General features: G+C 33.2%; 1 protein-coding gene and 1 pseudogene across 1 annotated transcript; both read left to right on the top strand.

Annotated features, from left to right (window-relative positions):
* Window positions 1-1,062: 1,062 nt before the first annotated feature.
* Window positions 1,063-18,649, top strand: LOC132565158 (uncharacterized; annotated as a pseudogene).
* Window positions 18,650-18,872: 223 nt separating this feature from the next.
* Window positions 18,873-19,292, top strand: LOC132565157 (alpha-(1,3)-fucosyltransferase C-like). Its single transcript, XM_060229777.1, has one exon. It carries the CDS (start codon window positions 18,873-18,875, stop codon window positions 19,290-19,292), a length of 420 nt encoding a protein of 139 aa, XP_060085760.1.
* Window positions 19,293-20,273: the final 981 nt, after the last annotated feature.

The following is a 20,273-nucleotide window of genomic DNA, read 5'->3' as shown; positions in this document are numbered from 1 at the left end:
TGATACACCCTCTCTCGATTTGTCTGTCAAGTACCAGTAGCACTGAGTAATGAATAAAGATAAAACAAACCGATCGTTTCATTTATATGACATATCATCAACATGACCGGTATGTGATTATTTCAGGAAGGGAGCGATTCATGATCGTTTTGTGTACATATGTGTCCGACATGAAAAGAAGATTTGTTGACATCCTCCAGAAGCAATGCTGTTACTGAAAATGCAATATGAATGTATTGCGGTGAAATGTTATTACGCTAATTCCTGTCTCTGTGTTTTGTTTAAATAACATTTATTTTTATCAAGTCGAAAAAAAAACAACAAACAAACAAACAAAAAAAACAAAAAACAAAAAAACAAAAACAAAACAAAAAAAACCATGATAATACGGTAAGATCTAATTACGCCAAATTAGGTATGCTTTCGTTACAATGTTAAATAAGTTATTTTTATTCTATAACGTCAAGAACATTACACGTACATATATTATATCTGGGATAGGAGAACAACCTCGAAGCCTGTATTCATTCCCTTTCACCAAGTTCGCGTTATCATATTGTGTTGAATATTTGTATTGATGTCCATTTATGTATTGAAACATAAAAGCTGGTCCACTATCAAAGGTTTGGTACCGAGTAAACAAAAAATCATAAAGATATAATCTTATAGTATAATCACAGATGATATTTCATCTTCAAACATCATTTCAACACCGTTTATTAATGAGTCCGATCTCTCATGTTTGTGAATCAAATATGATTTCACATTGTAAATGTTGTGATGGAGGAATGCGAACATAGACTCGAATTTGATAGGTTTTAAGATAAAGCTGGACATAAAAAGTCAACCTTTTCTCCTTATGAACTATGATATACATTGCATCTACCCCGATATCAGCCTAGTCATCACTGACACGCCCGAGTGACCTCATGGAGACCACCACACCGTGACAGTTATCACAAGGTGTGAGCAAAACTCGCCGCGGAGCACATCTACAAACAGTAGTTAAAACGAGTTCGGAAAGTTTTCTTATTCTAACGTGTTTCCTCAGATCTAAGAACGATGGGTAAGTTTTATTTAATGTGATAGTAGAATATATAGTGTAATTTTATGCTTGTACTATGAAATAATCACCATATTATATAAAATTATTATTTTGTATTACAACATGGCATCACATTCATTTAACATTGTTATTTGCGTTTATATCATTTTAAACTTTATTTAAATGCTATATATAGAACTATGATTAAACCTGTGTAAATGGTGTAATAATGATAACATTTTACAATTACTATTAATTTTGGATGTGATTTTACCATTTTAAAACCCTTAATGTATACTGAAACAGTTGACTCATATTTCCACAAACAATACACGATATTTTCCTACTTAAGACATTATATCTTATATAGGAAAACGGACTTTACACCTTTATATTCCATTGTTTTCAATCTTGATATGTTTCTTTATCAATAACAATATGAAAGCAACACTTCAAAAATTCATGAATAGCAAAATATTTCCTTGTATAATAAAAAAAATGTTAATTTCCTCCATTAACAAATATGCATACAGCCGACAACTATGTTTCACTCGGTAGAATAATTACAAAAAGTAAAGTTTATGTTAATGACGTCATATGATACTAACTGCCCGTACATTATATGATAATTATGTTTTAGTAGTATTGCTGAATAGAACATGTATAATGATTATGTGGCAGAAGATTATACAGAAAACAAATGAAAGTATAAAAGATAATGAAATAAACTACGTCGTATAGCTATTTTGTGGTATGAATCGTCAGTAATTCTAAGGTCTTAAATTATAAACCCCAGGAGGCGCCTGAGTAAAATCAAAATCGACCAAAAGGAATGTAGAATCTAAATGGGGAAGTACACTTGCCTTGTTGGTCAATTTGTTACCTAACTTTCATATATCCCATGCATTCCCAGTGTCTACCACATATAAATTAAAAATGTATAATGATAAAATAGTAGATCGTGTAAAGATTTCGTCAAACAACTACTACATTTCCCGAGGAGAAAATATGGGATGAACATGTTATAGAACTATCGAACAAAACAATATATAATGTTATATTGTCATTCATAATTGTATTTACAACTTTAATTGAAAATGGGGAAAAAAGAAATGAAACAAAATGACTCAGAAAGCAGAAAACCTGCCAAAAACTACCAGACATTTCATTACTGTCTTTTGAAATACATTTTATGTTTTTGCTTGAACGACTAGTCCTACATAGAGCGTAACTCCTTTACAGCTGTAAATTGAATGTCACCTGACACATGTTTGCTATATAAAGATAGTCATTAAACTACCTGCACATGGATTCAACCCCTCCCTTACATAAAACGGTGAAATTGCTGTCAATATGCATACAAAAACTATGGTAAATTGCTATTCAATTAACATTATATTTGACAGATTTGTTTTCCCTTCGCATTGCTAACGTTTATCATTGATAACATCGTCAAGCGTTTCATAACACTAATTAATCAAAATAAAACAAATGAATGTAAACTTTTCCTCTGCTGAAACATCTATAGATTATATATCTAAAACCAACCCTAATTATACTAATAACATGAATATCACGGTAAGAATAACCGTAAATTTGGTAATCACCTGTAGAAACAGGTCCCAAATAAGTGTTGTAAAATTAGGGTTATAGGAATTTCTTATCAACATTTATCAACACTCCGCTTATCTATTCGAATACAGTTTTAGTTCGGTCAAACAATTTATCATTACTTTACTTTTAGTTGAATGATTGCTTGTTAAATGAGTGATAGTTTTAATTCAGTAGTTCAATAACTAGATATTCCTGACGAATATCGACAATACAATTATAAATTGGTTTATATAGTTTTTGAATATCTCGATGGACCAGACGACCTGGGTATACAGTACTCCTTTGAAACCAATTTATTTGACAGTTTCTTTCAACTACAATTTGTTCATACAATTACAAGCCATAACTCAAATAGAACTGTGCGAGAGTCACCCTGCGTATAATTACTGAGCCGGGCTTCAAATACCAACATTCTCTCCTATTGTTGGCAAGCGGGGCTTTTAGTAATGAAACTCTGATAACTTTTCTCGTTGATTTATACGCGTTTGTGCTATATTGTATGGTTTACTGTTGGTGTTGGGAATCAATAATGCGTTGCCAGGAGATTAATTTGACTAAGAAGAATCAGAATAAAGTCTATTAAAAACTACTTAATTTTCCTGAAATTGAAACTGATTGTAATATACATTTTTGTATCAATATTTTGCCAATGCATGTATGTATCAATGTAAATATTAACATTTTACTTATATCTTACTAAATCATATATATGATGCTCTAGTGGATTAAACTGTAAAAACATAGGAATATTCAATAAAACCTAATGTAACCTAATTTTACTAGAGTAAAGTTGAGTAGCCATATAGACATCCTTACCATATCAAACAGTGGCTAATGTTCCCTCTGTGTTAAAATTCAGTTTCAAATATTCCCTTCATATTTTCATCTTCACATGAAACAATTATTTTTAAGAAGCGTATTTTTCTTATTTCCAAGTTGTTATTAACATATCATTTCTGTAGACTAAGCTTGCATTCTTTTTTCTGTGATCTTTGCCATCTCGTCAAAAGATATTCTATCTTATTGTTTATGGGATTATAGTACAGTTGAAAACAATGGCCCATTCCCTACCATTTCGTACATTATGTACGTTAATGCTGGTACCCTTCACACTGGGCATTTGTCTGATGAAGGCGATCGTGTACTTATCGAAACACTTAGATTTTCTACTAATAGTGTAATGACAATTTGATTCTATTGATATCATCAACCTGAAGAAAATGTCCCGAAATTTAGGAGAATAATTTTTTTTGGTCATCGTTTGTGTTAAGTTGATGATGTCGTATTCTATAGATAAGCGAAGATAATATTGGCATTACCTGGACAAAATGCTCCAGTATATATGTGAATTTACTATAATCGCACTTTTATGTTTTTGGAGGATGTGTACATGTATGTCTGGTAGCACTTCAAGATTCTAGTCAATGTTTATACTATGGAACGTAGTTACTCTCTTAATCAAAATCATAAATGCTTGGTATTCTGTAGTCTTCCTAACACATTTAACTTGTTTACGGATGGTGCCTGCAGTAGTGGCTGTTAAAACAAATTTATAATCAATCAATGACAAATTAACATTTTCCTTGTACATGGACAGTTTACAGAAGACATATGATGAATTGCATTGCATTATATACAGTAGTAATAAATTTTAAAATATTCAAAATCCTAAATGGGAGATATTTTATTACCAGGCATATGATGAATGGTACCGTATTTCATTTTGACTTTCAGAATGCATGGACAATTATTTCCCTCTAAAATAGTTTTAAATGAAGTATCATGAGATATGAAATTTTTATTACAATATGCAAATCCAGTAAACGAGTATATACATGTACATTTGGATATTTCTTTCCTGAAATTGTAAAAAGCTGCGCATTCCCAATACAAAGAATATACAGATGAGTTTCACTAAATGTATTTTTACATTTATCGTTTTTCTTGAAATAACTAATCACTCTATATGTATATATATATTTTTTTATTTTATTAACCTTCCCACAATACCACAGCAAGTTCAAAGGTTTCAGAGAAAATTTGTTGTAAGTCCACGAACAAATCTTTCTTATATATATATTTTTCCTTTCCCTTATCTCTTTCCTTATCTGCCAGGTGTCCCTACCTGAATAATGTTTCATTCTCACTTTCCTTCTCTGTCTTTTCGCTTCTTTTCACCCCTTCACGTCCTCCTCTAAGATTACTGAACGTTCCGTTCTGCGCGCTTGTACTCTCTCTTGGTGTGAAGGCCTTCGCATTGCTGGTAAAATTATACGGGACTTTCCCCATAGGTAATAGGTAATGATAGTATCATATAGGTGGCAATTGGAGGCTTCAACACCATAGCATTTGGCACATGGTGGTTGAAATGTCATCTTATTCTTTTTAGTGTTCAAATGGATCTCGTTTTTATTCAATCATTGTATTTGGGGAATGAATTTTCCGAGCAAGTATTACGTGCCGTCCGGTTTCTGAAATCCAGTATACTCAACATCGAATTGTTCTTCCTACTGATTTTTCTTTTGTTATCACATAACGATATTAAATCAAATCCAGGTCCACATTAAATGTCTATTTTTCACTTAAATGTCAGAAGGTTTTAGAAATAAGATTGAGTCCATAGTGGATATTACTAGTGTGTATGACATCATTTGTCTAACCAAAACTCATTTAGATGATATGTATCTTCAGAAACTTCATAAGGTATCATGAAACATTTCGTTTCGACAGAACATCTGCTGGGATGGGATTCTCGTTTATTTGAATGATGAGTTAAAAGTCAGGTGTTTTCACGACATTGAATACAGAGGTGATGAAATCATTTGGTCTCAGATTGATTTACCCGGATAATAATTCATTTTATGTATTATTTATAGACTTCTAGACCCGAAAATCCTGTTCACCCTGTTCGAAATAATCTATGAGTTTAGCTACAGTTTTAGCTATTACACCAAACTTGATAGTCACTGGTGACCTCAATGTTGATTTAACTATATATCATAGGCACGTATCATCCGAATAATAAATACGTGTGGATATTACATTTAATAAACGACCCCACACGCATTGGTCCTACTAGTTCCAGTCTTCTCGACCCCGTCCTTATAAATGATACTTTGATTTTTGTCGAAAGTTGTGTCATTAGTATATCAAATTCAATTCGTTATCATGAAAGTCATGTCACTCGTATAGATAATACAATAAGTGATCATGACGCATATATCACTTCAATTAACGTATCTTTTGATATCAAACCTGTTTACAAAAGAAAAGTTTCGCTTTGCTGACTTCGGCTGACTTCGAAATGTTCAATGCGAAGATATTTGAGTTGGATTAGGGAAATACCCACACAAACTGTGCTTTTGGGGATGAAGCTTGTGATTTCTTCACTTTGAATTTTTTAGAATTCGTCATAGAGTGTTTCCTTCAACAGAAGTGACAATTCTGAAATTTGAAAGCATATAAGAATCCGAGATAGACTTCATAAATTATATAGATCCCGTGGTAGTCCCACTGATATTAACAAATTCAAGTCACAACGCAATGAAGTTAATAATCTGATGGAACATGCTCGTCTAAAGTTCTATAAAAATGTTAATTTTCTCACTGACCAATATTCTAAGTCAGATTCCAAGTCTTACTGGGAACTTATCGAAAGAGACGTGAAGTCTTCAGTCAATTCCTACTGTTTTAGACCTTATATCTAACGAAAATGTTACAGACGAAGCGGTAAAGGCAAACCTGTCAAACGAGTACGTTTGTTCCATATGATACTTCTGTTTAGTTGCCTTTAGTTCAGAACAGGCTGAAAAAAATGTGAATAAGTGCTAATGCCCAAGAGTTTACTGACATCCTACCGAGAGCTGGTAAAGCATCTGGTGTCTATGGTATTAGCGATCAAATGTTTAAAGCTACTGCCATTACTGTTTGACATCCTTTCATGATTATTTTTAAAATGTCGCTCTCTTGTGGTGTTTTGCACAAAGGGCTTGACACTATATTAAATCTTATGGAATATCGGGTAAGCTGTTAGGTTAGTTCTTTAACTACGTATAGGAAAGGCAACAGAAAGTATTCTGTTTTGTCGTACTGTTCTTATAAAATCAGGAGTGCCTCAGGGTTCTATATTTAGACCATTTTAGTCCTATCTTATATTAATGATTTATCTGATGTACTGCTTTCCTCTTCGAGGCTTTTCGCTGACGATACCTCTCTTCATATTATGTCATCTTCCTGTCATGAATTAGAAAATACCCTCACCTTGGGTAGTCGATTTTAATGCTAGAAAAAAACTAATGTTTTTATTACTAATACTGTTAAACTTGATGGAAATTTCGAATTATAATTCAATGAAGAACTTCTTAATTTTAGTGACAGTCATAGACATTTGGGAGTAGTTCTCAACGCAGAAGGTAAATGAGGAGATCATATAGCATCTATTTATACATCAGTCATGAATAAGACAAATGATCGTAGGACTCTTAAGTACATGTTGAAAAGAGAAATCCTGACAATAATATATGCGTCGTTTATCATGCCGATTTTTTATTACTGCAGTGAATTAAGGGACGGATGTACAGTTACTGAAAGTGAAAGTATAGACAAATGCCAACGTGAAACAGCTCGTATCATCAATGATCTCCCATCCTATACTCCTAACGACACTATTTATTAAGAAGGAAACATCAATAAATGTATGAAATGAAAAACGGTCTTACTTCAGATTTTCTTAATAGGATTTTTCCTAACACAATTAATTAAGAGGTCGGATATCCCTTAAGAAACGTTAACAATTTTATCTTACCAACTTTCAGACTTTTCACCATTATTTCATCTTTTCTTCCTTCTTTGTTCTTGGATTAATCCTGATGTTTCTGTTAGATCGTCCACAACACACGGCAAATTAAATTAAAGTATAATGATATGATAACCCTGCCTGGCTCTGCGGACCTTCTTGTGAAAATGCCTATAATTTCTGCTCTGTATATCCCAATTGTCGACACCAGAGGTTCGAGTTGTTTCAAGGTTTAAATCTAAACCATGAAATCAATCTAGATTGCCTATTATCACGTATCCCTGATTTGACAAAACAAAGCAATCTTGATATTGTGCAAAGCTTTCTAAAGACCAGTTGAAGGTTTGCTTAATAACAAATCATTTTACTCACATTTCTCTTACTCTCGCTTTCTCGTTCTCGTTCTCCTTTGTCTTCTTGTTTTTAGTTGCATTAAGAGCTCACTAAACATCTAGGCCAATATTTATGCATATTTGAATTATGTATCACAAGAGACGGCGTGCGTTGCTAATGTTGTACTAACTTGAGTCAAATCTGATTGTCTTTTTCTTAGCACGAAAATATGTTTAATCTAAAGCAACTCACTTCCGCTTGATATTACTTTCCGTAACTTCATAATTCATAACTACAAAATATAGATACAGTTTAGCTTAATATTGAATTAGTTGTTTTGCCCTTTAGACTCGTCTTTTGTGGTTGGGACCTAAATTATTAAAAATGAAGAGGCGAGGAAAACCGAACTTGGTCTTAATAAATGACAACACATCGAATTAGTTTTAAAAGGTGTCAGTGTACTAAAACTGTTATAACTTAATCGCATCCACCCCCAAGCCCCGACTCCTTGAACCTGTTATTGACAGGGAAGATATTTTGTTGCTGCGATACAACCTGTTCAATCACAGTCCTGTCAATAATTCTTCTAGATAAATCGCCCACCCCGATCTGTTCCTACTACAGAATTAACAGGGATAGCTTATTTTCAAGCTGTGCCATTCATTTGTAAGTCTGATGTTTTCGATTTCTCTATTACGAGATTCCTATTGCTAGATAGCAAAGTTCCTGCTTCCCAAACTATGGTTTTGCATGCTGAATCGATGTTGAAGGATATTACCCCTTTATTAATTTCATTGGTGAATATTCAATTTGAAGTTTTACGTGTTTGATCTTTTTTAAAGCTAGTAGTTCCGATTCTATTGACCTTGTCCTCATTTGGAAACGTGGCATTACTTATTGGATTAACCAGGATTTTCCAAAACCTGTGTTGCCGAAGTTAAGGACGTTTACATTTCCGGAACTTAACTGTTTTTCTGGAGTTTCCGTGTTCATATTTTGCCATATTGTTGTCGAATTGGAGTGTTAATTATAGTTCCGTCAATATGTCGATACTTTCTTTGTGTTCATTACAATTATAATTGAGGTAAGGCACACAGGCTACCTTTCCTTTTCTTTCCAGATCATGAGGTGCATTAGATGTTCTGACATGGTCGGTTTGTTTGGTTTGTAATAACATCACTACAGCAATATGGATCAGTCTAGTATGAAAACAGTCGAGGAATTGGGAACTTTGTTCCCATGGGCGTGTCACTAACTTGAAGATTATGCCACATTACTCAACGGAAAGGAGGAATTCAATGATTTTAACAATTTTATCCAGAAAACATTTTTTGTTCTGCTTCAATTGCATATGCTTTTTACCTTAGTTTGAATATACCTGATTTCCTACCAAGAGAACGAGGCGCGCAACGTTGTAATTCATGTCAATAATGACACAGTTAAGAATATACAGATACTTGACATTCCTTTGATTGTACAGAAGACACGCATGCTAAAGACACCTTTTAATAATAATACAATTAGACATAGAAGAGCCGAATAATGTATTACAGTAACTCTCATTAAAATCGATGCGTAATTTATTTAATTTGTGAGGCAAATGCTCCTTCCCATCTGGATTTTGATTTTAAATCTGAGTATTCTCAATCGCTTCCGAGGTTTCAAAATATGGGCCCTAAGTATTTCTGGCGAGTCAAGAAGTCAAGAAGCTGTTTGATGCACTACGATTTTGGTACACAGTTTCGTCATAATGTCATGCTCCTCACATACCCGTCTTATTTGGTATTGATCCCAAAGTTATCTCTTCCATGATTAATGACAGTTGCGGTATGAGATAGTGTTATTAGTCTGTCTGTAGCGGGCACTGTTGACATTTACAAACAGATGTGTGTCGATGTTACAACGACTATAAATCAAGCATTTTTTCTGTCGCATTCTGCAGCAATTATGCAGTGCATATATTATGTTTTTCCTCACCTGTCTTCTACCTTTAGTCAATTAACAAATCATTCTCTGGGCGTCTGTGTCCAATCTCTAACCGTCATCTAGTCCGATTTTGTTTCAAAGGCATAGAAAACATATCCGTATTATATTTCAAAGATTAGATATCGGATGACTTTCCTCACATACAAATTGAATAAGAAAAGGTAACATAAACATGTACAGGTAAAAAGTGGGCCGGCGGCCTGTATGTCACACGAAACCCAACACCATCAGGGTTTATTTCTGTCTACCGTAATTCCCACACTGAATATCTATGTTATCTACAACTGTCAAATTGACAATGATATCAACATACTCGTAAAGAGCATGTAATCCATTTCCTACCCATAAGTACTGTTTATAGGAGTGTGTTGTACATTGAAAAAAACAACGTGTTGTAACAATATCAAACGTAAACATTGTGAACAAAATCTGCTGATTTGTTTATGTTAGACCAATGGCAAACCCAATATTGATGAAGCTATCGAAAAATATGAGAACGCTTTAAATACAGCATTCTTTCGAACGCAAATTGTTTTCTATGGTTGATTAAAGAGACATGGTACCGTCAACAACTAGTTTTGAAGGAGGAAAAGAAAAATACGAAATTAACTTCTTGTCATAATCAACGAGAATAAAATGGAGACAAAAGTCCTTTCTATGAAATTTGTTCAACCTTTGAAAGGCAGCTTTGTCGAAAAGGCATTCTTTAAATGGTAATATTGTAATCGACCAAATCCTACAGCAAATATTTGTATTCCAATCTTATGCATTAATAGACAATTTTTGTGTCACTATAAAAACATGAGAGCATCAAAGAATTATATTATACAATGTAACAAACAAAAGAACAGGGCTTTTTGAAAATGAAGAATCTGTTTAAGAAAATACTTGTTGACATATCAAGAAAACGAAAATCTATGATTTTTTGTACTTCGATGGTAAGTATTACAATTGGAAACATGTTAAATCATACACGTCATGTTGTATCTACATTCGAGAATGTATCAAACGAGCACATTGTTAACAATTTGCTGATTTGTTTGTGTTAGACAAACAAGCAATTTGACTAGTTGTATCCTTTAATCATAAATACAAGTTACTTATGGTAAGATTTTTAACGATTGGATAACTCCATAGCTACACTTGGAGTATCAACCTGCACTGTACCCTAAGGATACTGCGCTTAATGTCTTACTGAACGGTAAACATCCACACAATCACATGTATCTTATGTAAATGTATGTGCAGTTGCTTACAAAAGAATATATTTGTTGTTAATATGAAAACCTGTTTAGATTGAAGGAAAAGTTACTGGAAGTAAATATGGTAGAGATAAATCTAATTGTATGTTATACACTTAAAATATATTTGCAGATGACATGTTATCTATAAACTATTTGGAAAATTTTGCAAGAAAAATGATAAAAGTATATTTTTTAAATTACTTAACCATAACAAGATCTTATCATAGGCATATATATTTAAATTACCTCTTAAATACAAAATTTGTGAATACGATCATGTAAATGAAATGCTATCACTTATTTCCACGCATATTATTAAAAATTACATTTTTATGCTATATGTGCAACCTCTTACAAATATATAAAACAATAAAAGAAGAGAAAATTATTTTTGTTAGACTCAGATATCACTCTATTGACTTATCTCTATTTTCTTTTAAAAGAACAGCAGTATCTTACTCGAAACCGCTGCTATAAACGCCTTTGTGTTGTGTGGGCGTGTAAGCATGTTGCATTAATATTCTTTTGAATATCTTAATAAAACAACAATATTTTTCGTACTTTCATGTTAGGATAAGCTTTTAAAATGACCTGTCATGACAGTTGTTTACTACTACGGAAATCCTATTATTGTACAAATGTGATATAGGTTAATGAGACTATCGGAAAGTTTTAGAGTAGTAATATATGATATCATTTCCTTATTAAAATAAACACTGACACCTTATTTGAAATCTTACCATAATTTCATATCTAATTTCATACCGTGATTTCAGTTGTATAGCCCAAGCACAGGCAGTAAAAATGCTTAACGAGCCGATGTGTGCAATTCTACTCGTATATCAAAATGAAAACTTTGTAAATGATGACATGATGGTGTTATCAAACCTTGACTGTGTGTTATTGTGATACCTGTCCTAACACACATGATTAATGGGATCATTATGGTAATACAGCTAGAGACATCAATAAGTAGTTCGTGTGATATTAATTATTTATAGTTCTTAATATTCAACTTGAAAGGAAAGTAATCACTTGCATGTTAAAGTTTTTTTGCTTTTTTTTCCGCAAATAAATGCTCTTAAATAATTCATGTACTTGTGCAACGTATTTTTTGTTTTTTATTGTGTATTCAATACTTTCGTTTTAATTCGCCAATCAAGATTCATAATGGTTTAGGTTTTTTGGCATAATTTATCTACATATTACATTATCAAAGAATAGTATGCAATGTTAATGTGTTTGCACTAAAATATATCATACGAATGATATGTATTGACTGCCAAATACTGACGCACTATGGAACGTGCCATTGCTTACTTCATTCTGCCATATTTTGTTTTTAAACAGAAACACCCTTGTAATTTCCTACAGTTTTTCCAAGCCCAGTGCATCTTTTCAGCTTCAAACAAACATTGCAACATCTGAGTGTAGACGACCTAGGAACTAGTTCTTGTGCTGCCCCTATTAATAATTATGTTTCAACTGAGGACATAGTTACTGGTGATTTAACCATTATTAAAAATGAAGGATCCTACATGTCTTGATACCAGGACTGTTAATTGGAATATAAATTTCAAGACAATTACGGATTCTGTTGAAAACTATACCAGAAAATAGGTGAAGTAGGAGCAGCTCGAAATCTAAAATGGAAACAATTCACAGGTCAGCATTCCTCGACCCTGATGATAAATCCATACTTCTAGATTGACATTGCAGGTATGAAATTGTGCAGAAAAGGCGTCCAATAACTTGACCCTTGTCTGTAAACATAATTACACTTCCTGTATACAAAAAGAACTAGTCTTGCTTGATAACGAAGGAATCAAACCTAAAAATTTTGCAATATTTCCGAAGAAGAAACACTGACTACTCATGCTTCGGTAATACGATCATTGAGAGTTGCCTATAGATGACAAGGATATGTACCTCTCCCTTTTGCTGGCTCGTTTAGCTGTTCAACCAAAAATTTTGTTAACACTACTAACCACCGTTCTTAGCACTATCAAATATTTTTTTTTTATTATGGTGCTTCTTAATCAAATATCGATTCTTTTAGTAAGATATGAAGTTAACCGTGTTTGATACTCGTAAGTGTGCCTGTTGGTTCTGTCATTGTATACCTCAATCTCATTTGAGAACGTGATATTACTTAATTGGATTGACCAACGTTTGTATGAGGTTTGTCAATGACGAGAAGCATACGACTTCCGGAACACCTGCTCTTTGTAAATGTTTCTTTTGTTCATATTTTCCCTGGGCTTATTGAATTTTGAAATGTTGGTATGTTCTAGTTTTGTTTTGATTAATCAAACTTTAGATGGCATTGTTTGTCATCAATGAAGTAGAATGCACTTTCTGTTATATATTTAAGTATATTTATCGAACTTGATGTCAACGTTCAATGATGCTCTTATTCTCTCTTTTCTTCCTTTCTAAATCTGATTGTGCTTCGTCACTAGTCTCCACGTACATCATCCTGTTCATATTTTGCCCTAGTTTTAAAGCATTTGGACTATGATTCTGTTGACATGCTAATTGAACCTTTGATAGGATTATACATGTAAGCATGTTTGTCGAACAATAATACTCTCATTGTTGGAATGCATATCTTTTGTATCAATTCTTATCTTGGGTCATGACTATGAATATGTATTTAGTCTGTTGAACGCTTCGTCGCTTCTTTATAAACCTGGTCATTTTTTTTGAAGCGGCATTACATTCTAGGATTCAGTCACATTGAAATGATTATTAGGGTCTGAAACACTAACGACGAACTAATGGTGATTTTTTCAAAATTTTCGTTTGGAAACTTTGTAAACTTTGTTAGTTTTATTTTTATGACTGTATGTACATTAGTTCTCTCTCTCTATTGTCGATCTTAGTACTTATGTTATTGCAACTTGTGTTTTAAATTTACTGGTTTAGTAACATTTCCTTTATAAAAAAGACATTGAAAGTACAGCGTGACTTATAGTATACCTACTATAGAAAACGTGTGTTTTCTGTGAACACAAATGAAAAGTACGCTTCAAAACAAATTATGGTTAAGTTTTACGTTCGTCATACTGATCACATTGGGAAAATCCTTGTGCGATATAAAGCTTGACGTGTGTGATGCTCGTTAGTTTCGCTTTTGGTTCCATTATTTTATACCTTGTTCTCATCTGGTCTTATTCTCCTTGTACTCTTTCATGAATTTCCATGTAAATAATTCTTTTGTTCTTGAGTATGGATTATGATTATATTGTTATCTAGCATAATGTACGGAAAGTCGAACAATAAACTAAGCTTATGATACTTCGTAATTCGAGGACTCGTGCAAGTTTATCAATAATTTAGACCTAGAAGGCTACTAAAACGACTGTAATGTGTTTCATTTAGCTATAATTGTAAATCTTTCTATACCCTGAAGGAAAATATGGTTAACTTCAGGTAAAATATATATTTCAATCACATTCCATTTATGCGCTAAAATAGATCACACCGATCATTTAAGAGTTTATATCAAAAGAAGTTGAAGATATGTGTTCAATGTTTCTGTTCAGATTCGTCCAGCTCTATGATTCTGGTCGCTTACCTGTCGCTTTGTTTGAACAAACGGTCACCAATTCTTTGCATGGTGGCTACTTCGGGGGGTTTTCCCGTTAATTTGTTTACGGTATTGATATAATAATAAGATATTTCCATAGTTATTTTTTTGGTAGATAGCAAATGTTCAAAAGTATCTATCTGCTTAATTTTTAATGGTAATTATTTATTATCAGACAAATATATGTGGATGTCTGTTTGATAGTTTAGGCGCTCAGTATCACTGAAGAGTCCTAGAAGAACTAAACAGCAGTATGATGCAGGTTAATTCATTTCTTGGACTCTACTGTATCTCACTCTAAATTTCCAGAATGTACCATTAACTTACGTGTCTCTTATAAATCTTTATAAAGAAATTATCCACGGTATTTCTCTCTACTGGAAACAGTAGAAACACTTTTACAAGGACGTTTGTATCCTTTCATTAAGTTGATAATTGTTGGGTGACTATCCTTGGTACATATGTCTCTACAGAAGATAATATTCTAAATAAATGGTTCCGTTAGATGTAACCTCAGTTGGGGTGATGCGGGTATCAGAAATGAAATGAACTGGTTGACATACATGTACTATTTTTAAGATACAAGGCAAAGCATGCATCTCATCTTCTTTTTGCATATAGATCACTAAAATTATGCTCATCTGAATATAGATAAGTAAAGTACCCGTCGACTCCATCACGAATGGCCCACCTCTTTGAATAATTATGCTATGTAAAGTAAAACTTTATGTAAATTAGCTTAAGTTTCATTCATATTTATTAAATGATAGCTATGTACGTCAGATGAGTTTGTGTATGAGTTATAGGTAAATTGACAATTATGAGTCTATGCATACTAATTTGCATATCGTTTCAGCATCTATTCATTTTTCATACTGAGACGTTAACCTCCTTTAAATAAGATAAGCGGTCAGCGAATTGTGTTATACAAAACGTTTTTATCACAAACAAGCAAATTTTGCTACACGGCTGCGGTAATGAATTATAGGTGAGGTGATACAAAACATATAGATGAATAAAGTTGCCAATTTATCACATCATGAATTGCCCGGATCTACCATTAAGTCACAGTTATGTTGAGCTTCGATTTCATTCATAGTTGACAAACATATTTTGCGATGCAAAATAGAAAAAAACTCTCGTTAATCACCGACAAAAAAGTAAAAATGTTTGATTCTCTGATTTACAGTCAGAGGGAAAATCATCAGATTTTTATTTCATACCGACAGAAATAGTCATCCTACACAAATATAGTTACTACTTATGCTGTTGATTTTTATATGTAATGACGGCTTAAATTTCTGCTATTAATGTTATATTAACATCAACCGCTTATCTTGATCTTTTCCTCTAACGAAATCAACAGGAACAGCTTTTTGCCAAGCTATATGGTAAGCGGGATGAATCTATTTTCCTATTTGTTAATTTTCTATTTCCGGAGAGCAACATCCCTTCATATCCAACCTATGCTGTTTACATGACGCAGTTATTCGATAATTTATTCTCAATATCGACATTTTGTGTGCAACATTTTGGTAACTGACAGACAAACTTATAGCACGTTCTTTCAAAAGCAAAATGATGGGGAAGGACTGTCATTATAATGATCTCATTGGGAAATGTTCAATTCCTTATGCCATATGAAGCTGGACTTACATTTAGATTTACATGGCAGGTGTCGTCTATGAAGCAAAAGACGCCTACTCTTCATGAACACCTAATGCCATTCACCTTGTACTTTTTGTCAAGAATTGTTCATGATTTGCTTTATTTTATAAAATCTGACTTTGGATTACGACCCTGTTGCTTCTGCCGTCTAATGTTGAACACATCATTTCAAAGATCTTTAACATTTTGTAGAATGTATATGCAATTTATAGAATAGTTACTGAAGTTTGAATTGTGGTTCTGTTGTTATGTTGGTATTTCCATAGGCTATCATGACTTTGAGAGCAAGATTAGTCTAGGTCGACTTTATGTTTATCCTTAATATCAGTATCAGCCGGTCTTGATCGCGGCTTAACACATTAATTCATGTGCAAAGTTTAACTTCACGTACTTACATATAAGTATTACGAAGAGTTCCTGGATACCTGGTGATATCAGGTTTTGAAAAAGGAGATCATGCCACTAAAGCTACCTTCCATAGTCTCTGAAATAAATTATAAATATATAATAATTATATATATATATCTGATCATTTCAAACGTCAAGTACAGCTGTGTATATTCTGTATCATGTCATTGTTTGAATAATTTAAAACGAAGCATGCACCACAACCAGTTTGTCATTTTGAACTGTAGATATAAAAGTGTGATGTAGAATTTTGTTTCGTTGATGATGCTTCCATTTAAATATTTCTATAAACAATTTGCTGACAAAATTATTTTGTTTCTGTAGATTGACATATACGAATGTAGCATCGCCAATACTTACTGATATATCGCGGAAACCTCTATATATAAATATGTGCCGATTATATTCAACTTAAAGTTAAGCATTATGAAAATGAATTCATGGAAATGTTATCTCCATTAAACAAGTTGGTAGCATGGAATGGTAAATCGTAACTGTGTGTAATAATGTGTTTCAATGTAGTAATTCATATGTGATGTTTAGCTTTCGAATTTTCTCAAAGCCTCTCTCTTTCAGAGAAAATTCTGTAGACACACACTACGCCTCTCATTAGCTGTTTTCTATCAGAAACATTGTTTCATTTATTTATGCTCTTTTAATCTACACAAAAACGTGTTTAAGTAGTGTTGATGTATGTAAGGATTGTGGACTAGTCCTTCGTGTTTCGGTTAATTGATCAAATTCAGCAAAACGTGGCAATGCTTATATTGAACAATGTTGTTTATGATTGCAATCAATGTTCGAAAAAAAAATGACAATTTTCACTATTCTACCATCTTATACAAAAATAGTATTTATGTAAAAGTTATGTTATGGACCTATCGAACATAACAAACGGAATTCAGATTAAGTAAAAAAAATATGAAAAGTACAAACCTGACATTCTTGTTTTTCAGGCAGATATTTCATTCCTCAAAGTATATGGTAGGCATGTGTCATACCTAAATTTCAACCACTGTTCAAAGACGTTTTTTACGGTTTTTTCTAACCATAATAAACACTCCAGTATTAATTGCTAAATGAAATAAAGAAAACTGTAGAGCAAGTAATCGTCCATTTCTACAGTATAACACTAGGCAGGTTTCAGTTGTTGGTTTTTTTTCTCTCTCTTAATTTTTAGATTTTCATCGCTGAAATGTCATACAGATGAATAGTTCGTCCATGACGAATATCATATTCGTGTTCTCTTTCTTCTGTTTTCTTTTTTATTATTAATTATTTTCACTCATTTGGTACAATTCATCTATGGCTTAACCCTATACAATGTAAAACCTAACCTAACAGTTTCCAATATCACCAGCGATGCTGAGCTTAAAGCTTCTACTAGTGCATTTGCAAGATTAATACAAGATTTTGTTTTCTTTATTTTTCCCCCAAATAACACACCTATCTCAATTATGTTTTTTTTATATTCATGTTTCAGGTATCAATGGACTATTCTGTAGATGGCGCTACTTAGTGAAGATGTTTGTGTGTGTCATTGTGTTTTTAAACCTCTTCATAGCTCCTCTTACCTATAATACAGTTACAAAACCTTCACAAGGATTTAAGATTGAAAAAAGACATAAGATGTCCATTAGCAAGTCGTTTCTGGTGTCACTACACAGCCCACCTCCATGGTTGGTTGATTTGTACAAAAGAACGGACCCAAAACAATGCAAGTTCAACAATTGTCAGTGGAGTATTGACAAATACCTTCGCAGTAATAGTGACGTCATAGTGTTCCACGGACCATCGCTTGACAGAATTCCTATCATTAGATCGCCTGGTCAAACATGGGTGATGCTTGCTTTGGAAAGTCCATTGCATTATGGACCAAATTACAAACTTCCGGCTTGGAAGTCCGTCTTTAATTGGACAATGACATATCGGAAAGATTCAGATATTTATTTTCCTTATTCTGAAGTTGTAAAGAAGACCGATGTCAAAGATGAACGTAATTACACTCATATTTTAAAATCTAAAAAATACGCTATTGCTTGGGCAGTATCACATTGCAATGCGGCTAGTGACCGGGACAGTTATGTAAACTATCTGAAGGACTACATTGACGACATCAACAAGTTTGGTAAGTGTGGTAATTACTACTGTGGTGAATGGGAAACACCGGAAATATGTTTTCAAAAAATGGCGAAAGAACACAAATTTACTTTGGCTTTTGAAAATTCATTTTGTACAGATTATATAACAGAGAAAGCCTTTATACCCTATACTGAAAACATTGTGCCCGTGGTTCGGGGCGGTTCGCACTACAGCTCGTTCCTTCCAAAAGGGACGTACATTGATACAAACGACTTCACTACAGTTAAGGACCTGGCTGATTATATCATTGAGTTAGACAGACATCGGGATATGTATCGGGCAATTCTTCAGCGTAAAAACCAATATACCGTTTTACCAAAGACGTCAACATACCAGAGGGCAATATGTCGATTGTGTGAGAAACTTAACACAGAAAAACACGCAAATGGAACGTATCCTGATATAGCTGCCTGGATCTGGAAAAACGGGGGTTGTTTTTACCCTAAAGATATCATGCCTAACTGACAAACCTAGCATGTAATGAACTCGCTCGGAATTATGTTTGTTATTAGCTACAAAATGGATGAAACAAAAAATACATCTCATGAAAGAGAACTAACCAATAACAGCGCGCGTTGGTGCCATTGTCTTGTTGGTGATTCATGACGTTGGTGTTTTTGTTATAACATCGTCTTCAGGTGGATTCCTACGACTTCACTACAGCCCTTCCAAATAGTGATCTGATGACTAGCGTTTTATACACTAGATACTTCGTTGTGCTATAGTTCACATCTCAGTGTTAAAGAGTTTCCCCGTTTAACATTCGCATGATAAAATGTTCACTCACATGTTAAGTGTGTGTTTATGTGATGACATAACTGCATAGTTTTGTTTTTTTATACTTTAAACTTTTTTGTTGGTCTGTTTTAGACTTTTTGACGACAGCTATCTATATATAATTCAAATGATTATTCATTAGCAGATTTCATAATTATTTTACCAAGCTACTTAAAAATATATGTAGCTAATAGCCCAGTGATAGAAAATTGCCGAAGCAAAGTGTAAGTGTATATGTGTAAGTTCCATCATACACACATTAAGTCTATAACGGATGTAAAACAATCAACTGAAAACACTTTATAAACAACAAACGACGAACCGTGATGCCACCAACATCTGAATCAAACTTTAATTCGATGAAACGAGGGCAAAACATGAACAATAAAGAAGATTTGCTCGTTTACAGGGAGAATAAGATAAGGTGTATCCGCTTAATTGACGGTACCTGTGATATAAACCTTGGTCAATCTAAGTAATTAGTAAGTGATGTTCCAAAGGAGAACAATTCTCTGTGGTTTTTCCAATAATTTGTTCTTAACCGGACAATTCACAATATGGAGTAGCTGTCGAATTTAGAAATGACTTGATAATTATACCCGAATTCAAAGGGTGTCTTGAACCTTGAACTATTTCTAATGTATAAACTTTCCTTGGCCAGAGGTGAAA

The sequence above is a fragment of the Ylistrum balloti genome, unplaced genomic scaffold (assembly GCF_031769215.1).
Source record: "Ylistrum balloti isolate Yb309-2 unplaced genomic scaffold, AGI_CSIRO_Ybal_v1 Utg369698, whole genome shotgun sequence".
NCBI classification, from domain to species: Eukaryota; Metazoa; Mollusca; class Bivalvia; order Pectinida; family Pectinidae; genus Ylistrum; species Ylistrum balloti.
This window is presented reverse-complemented; position numbering and strand designations above follow the sequence as displayed.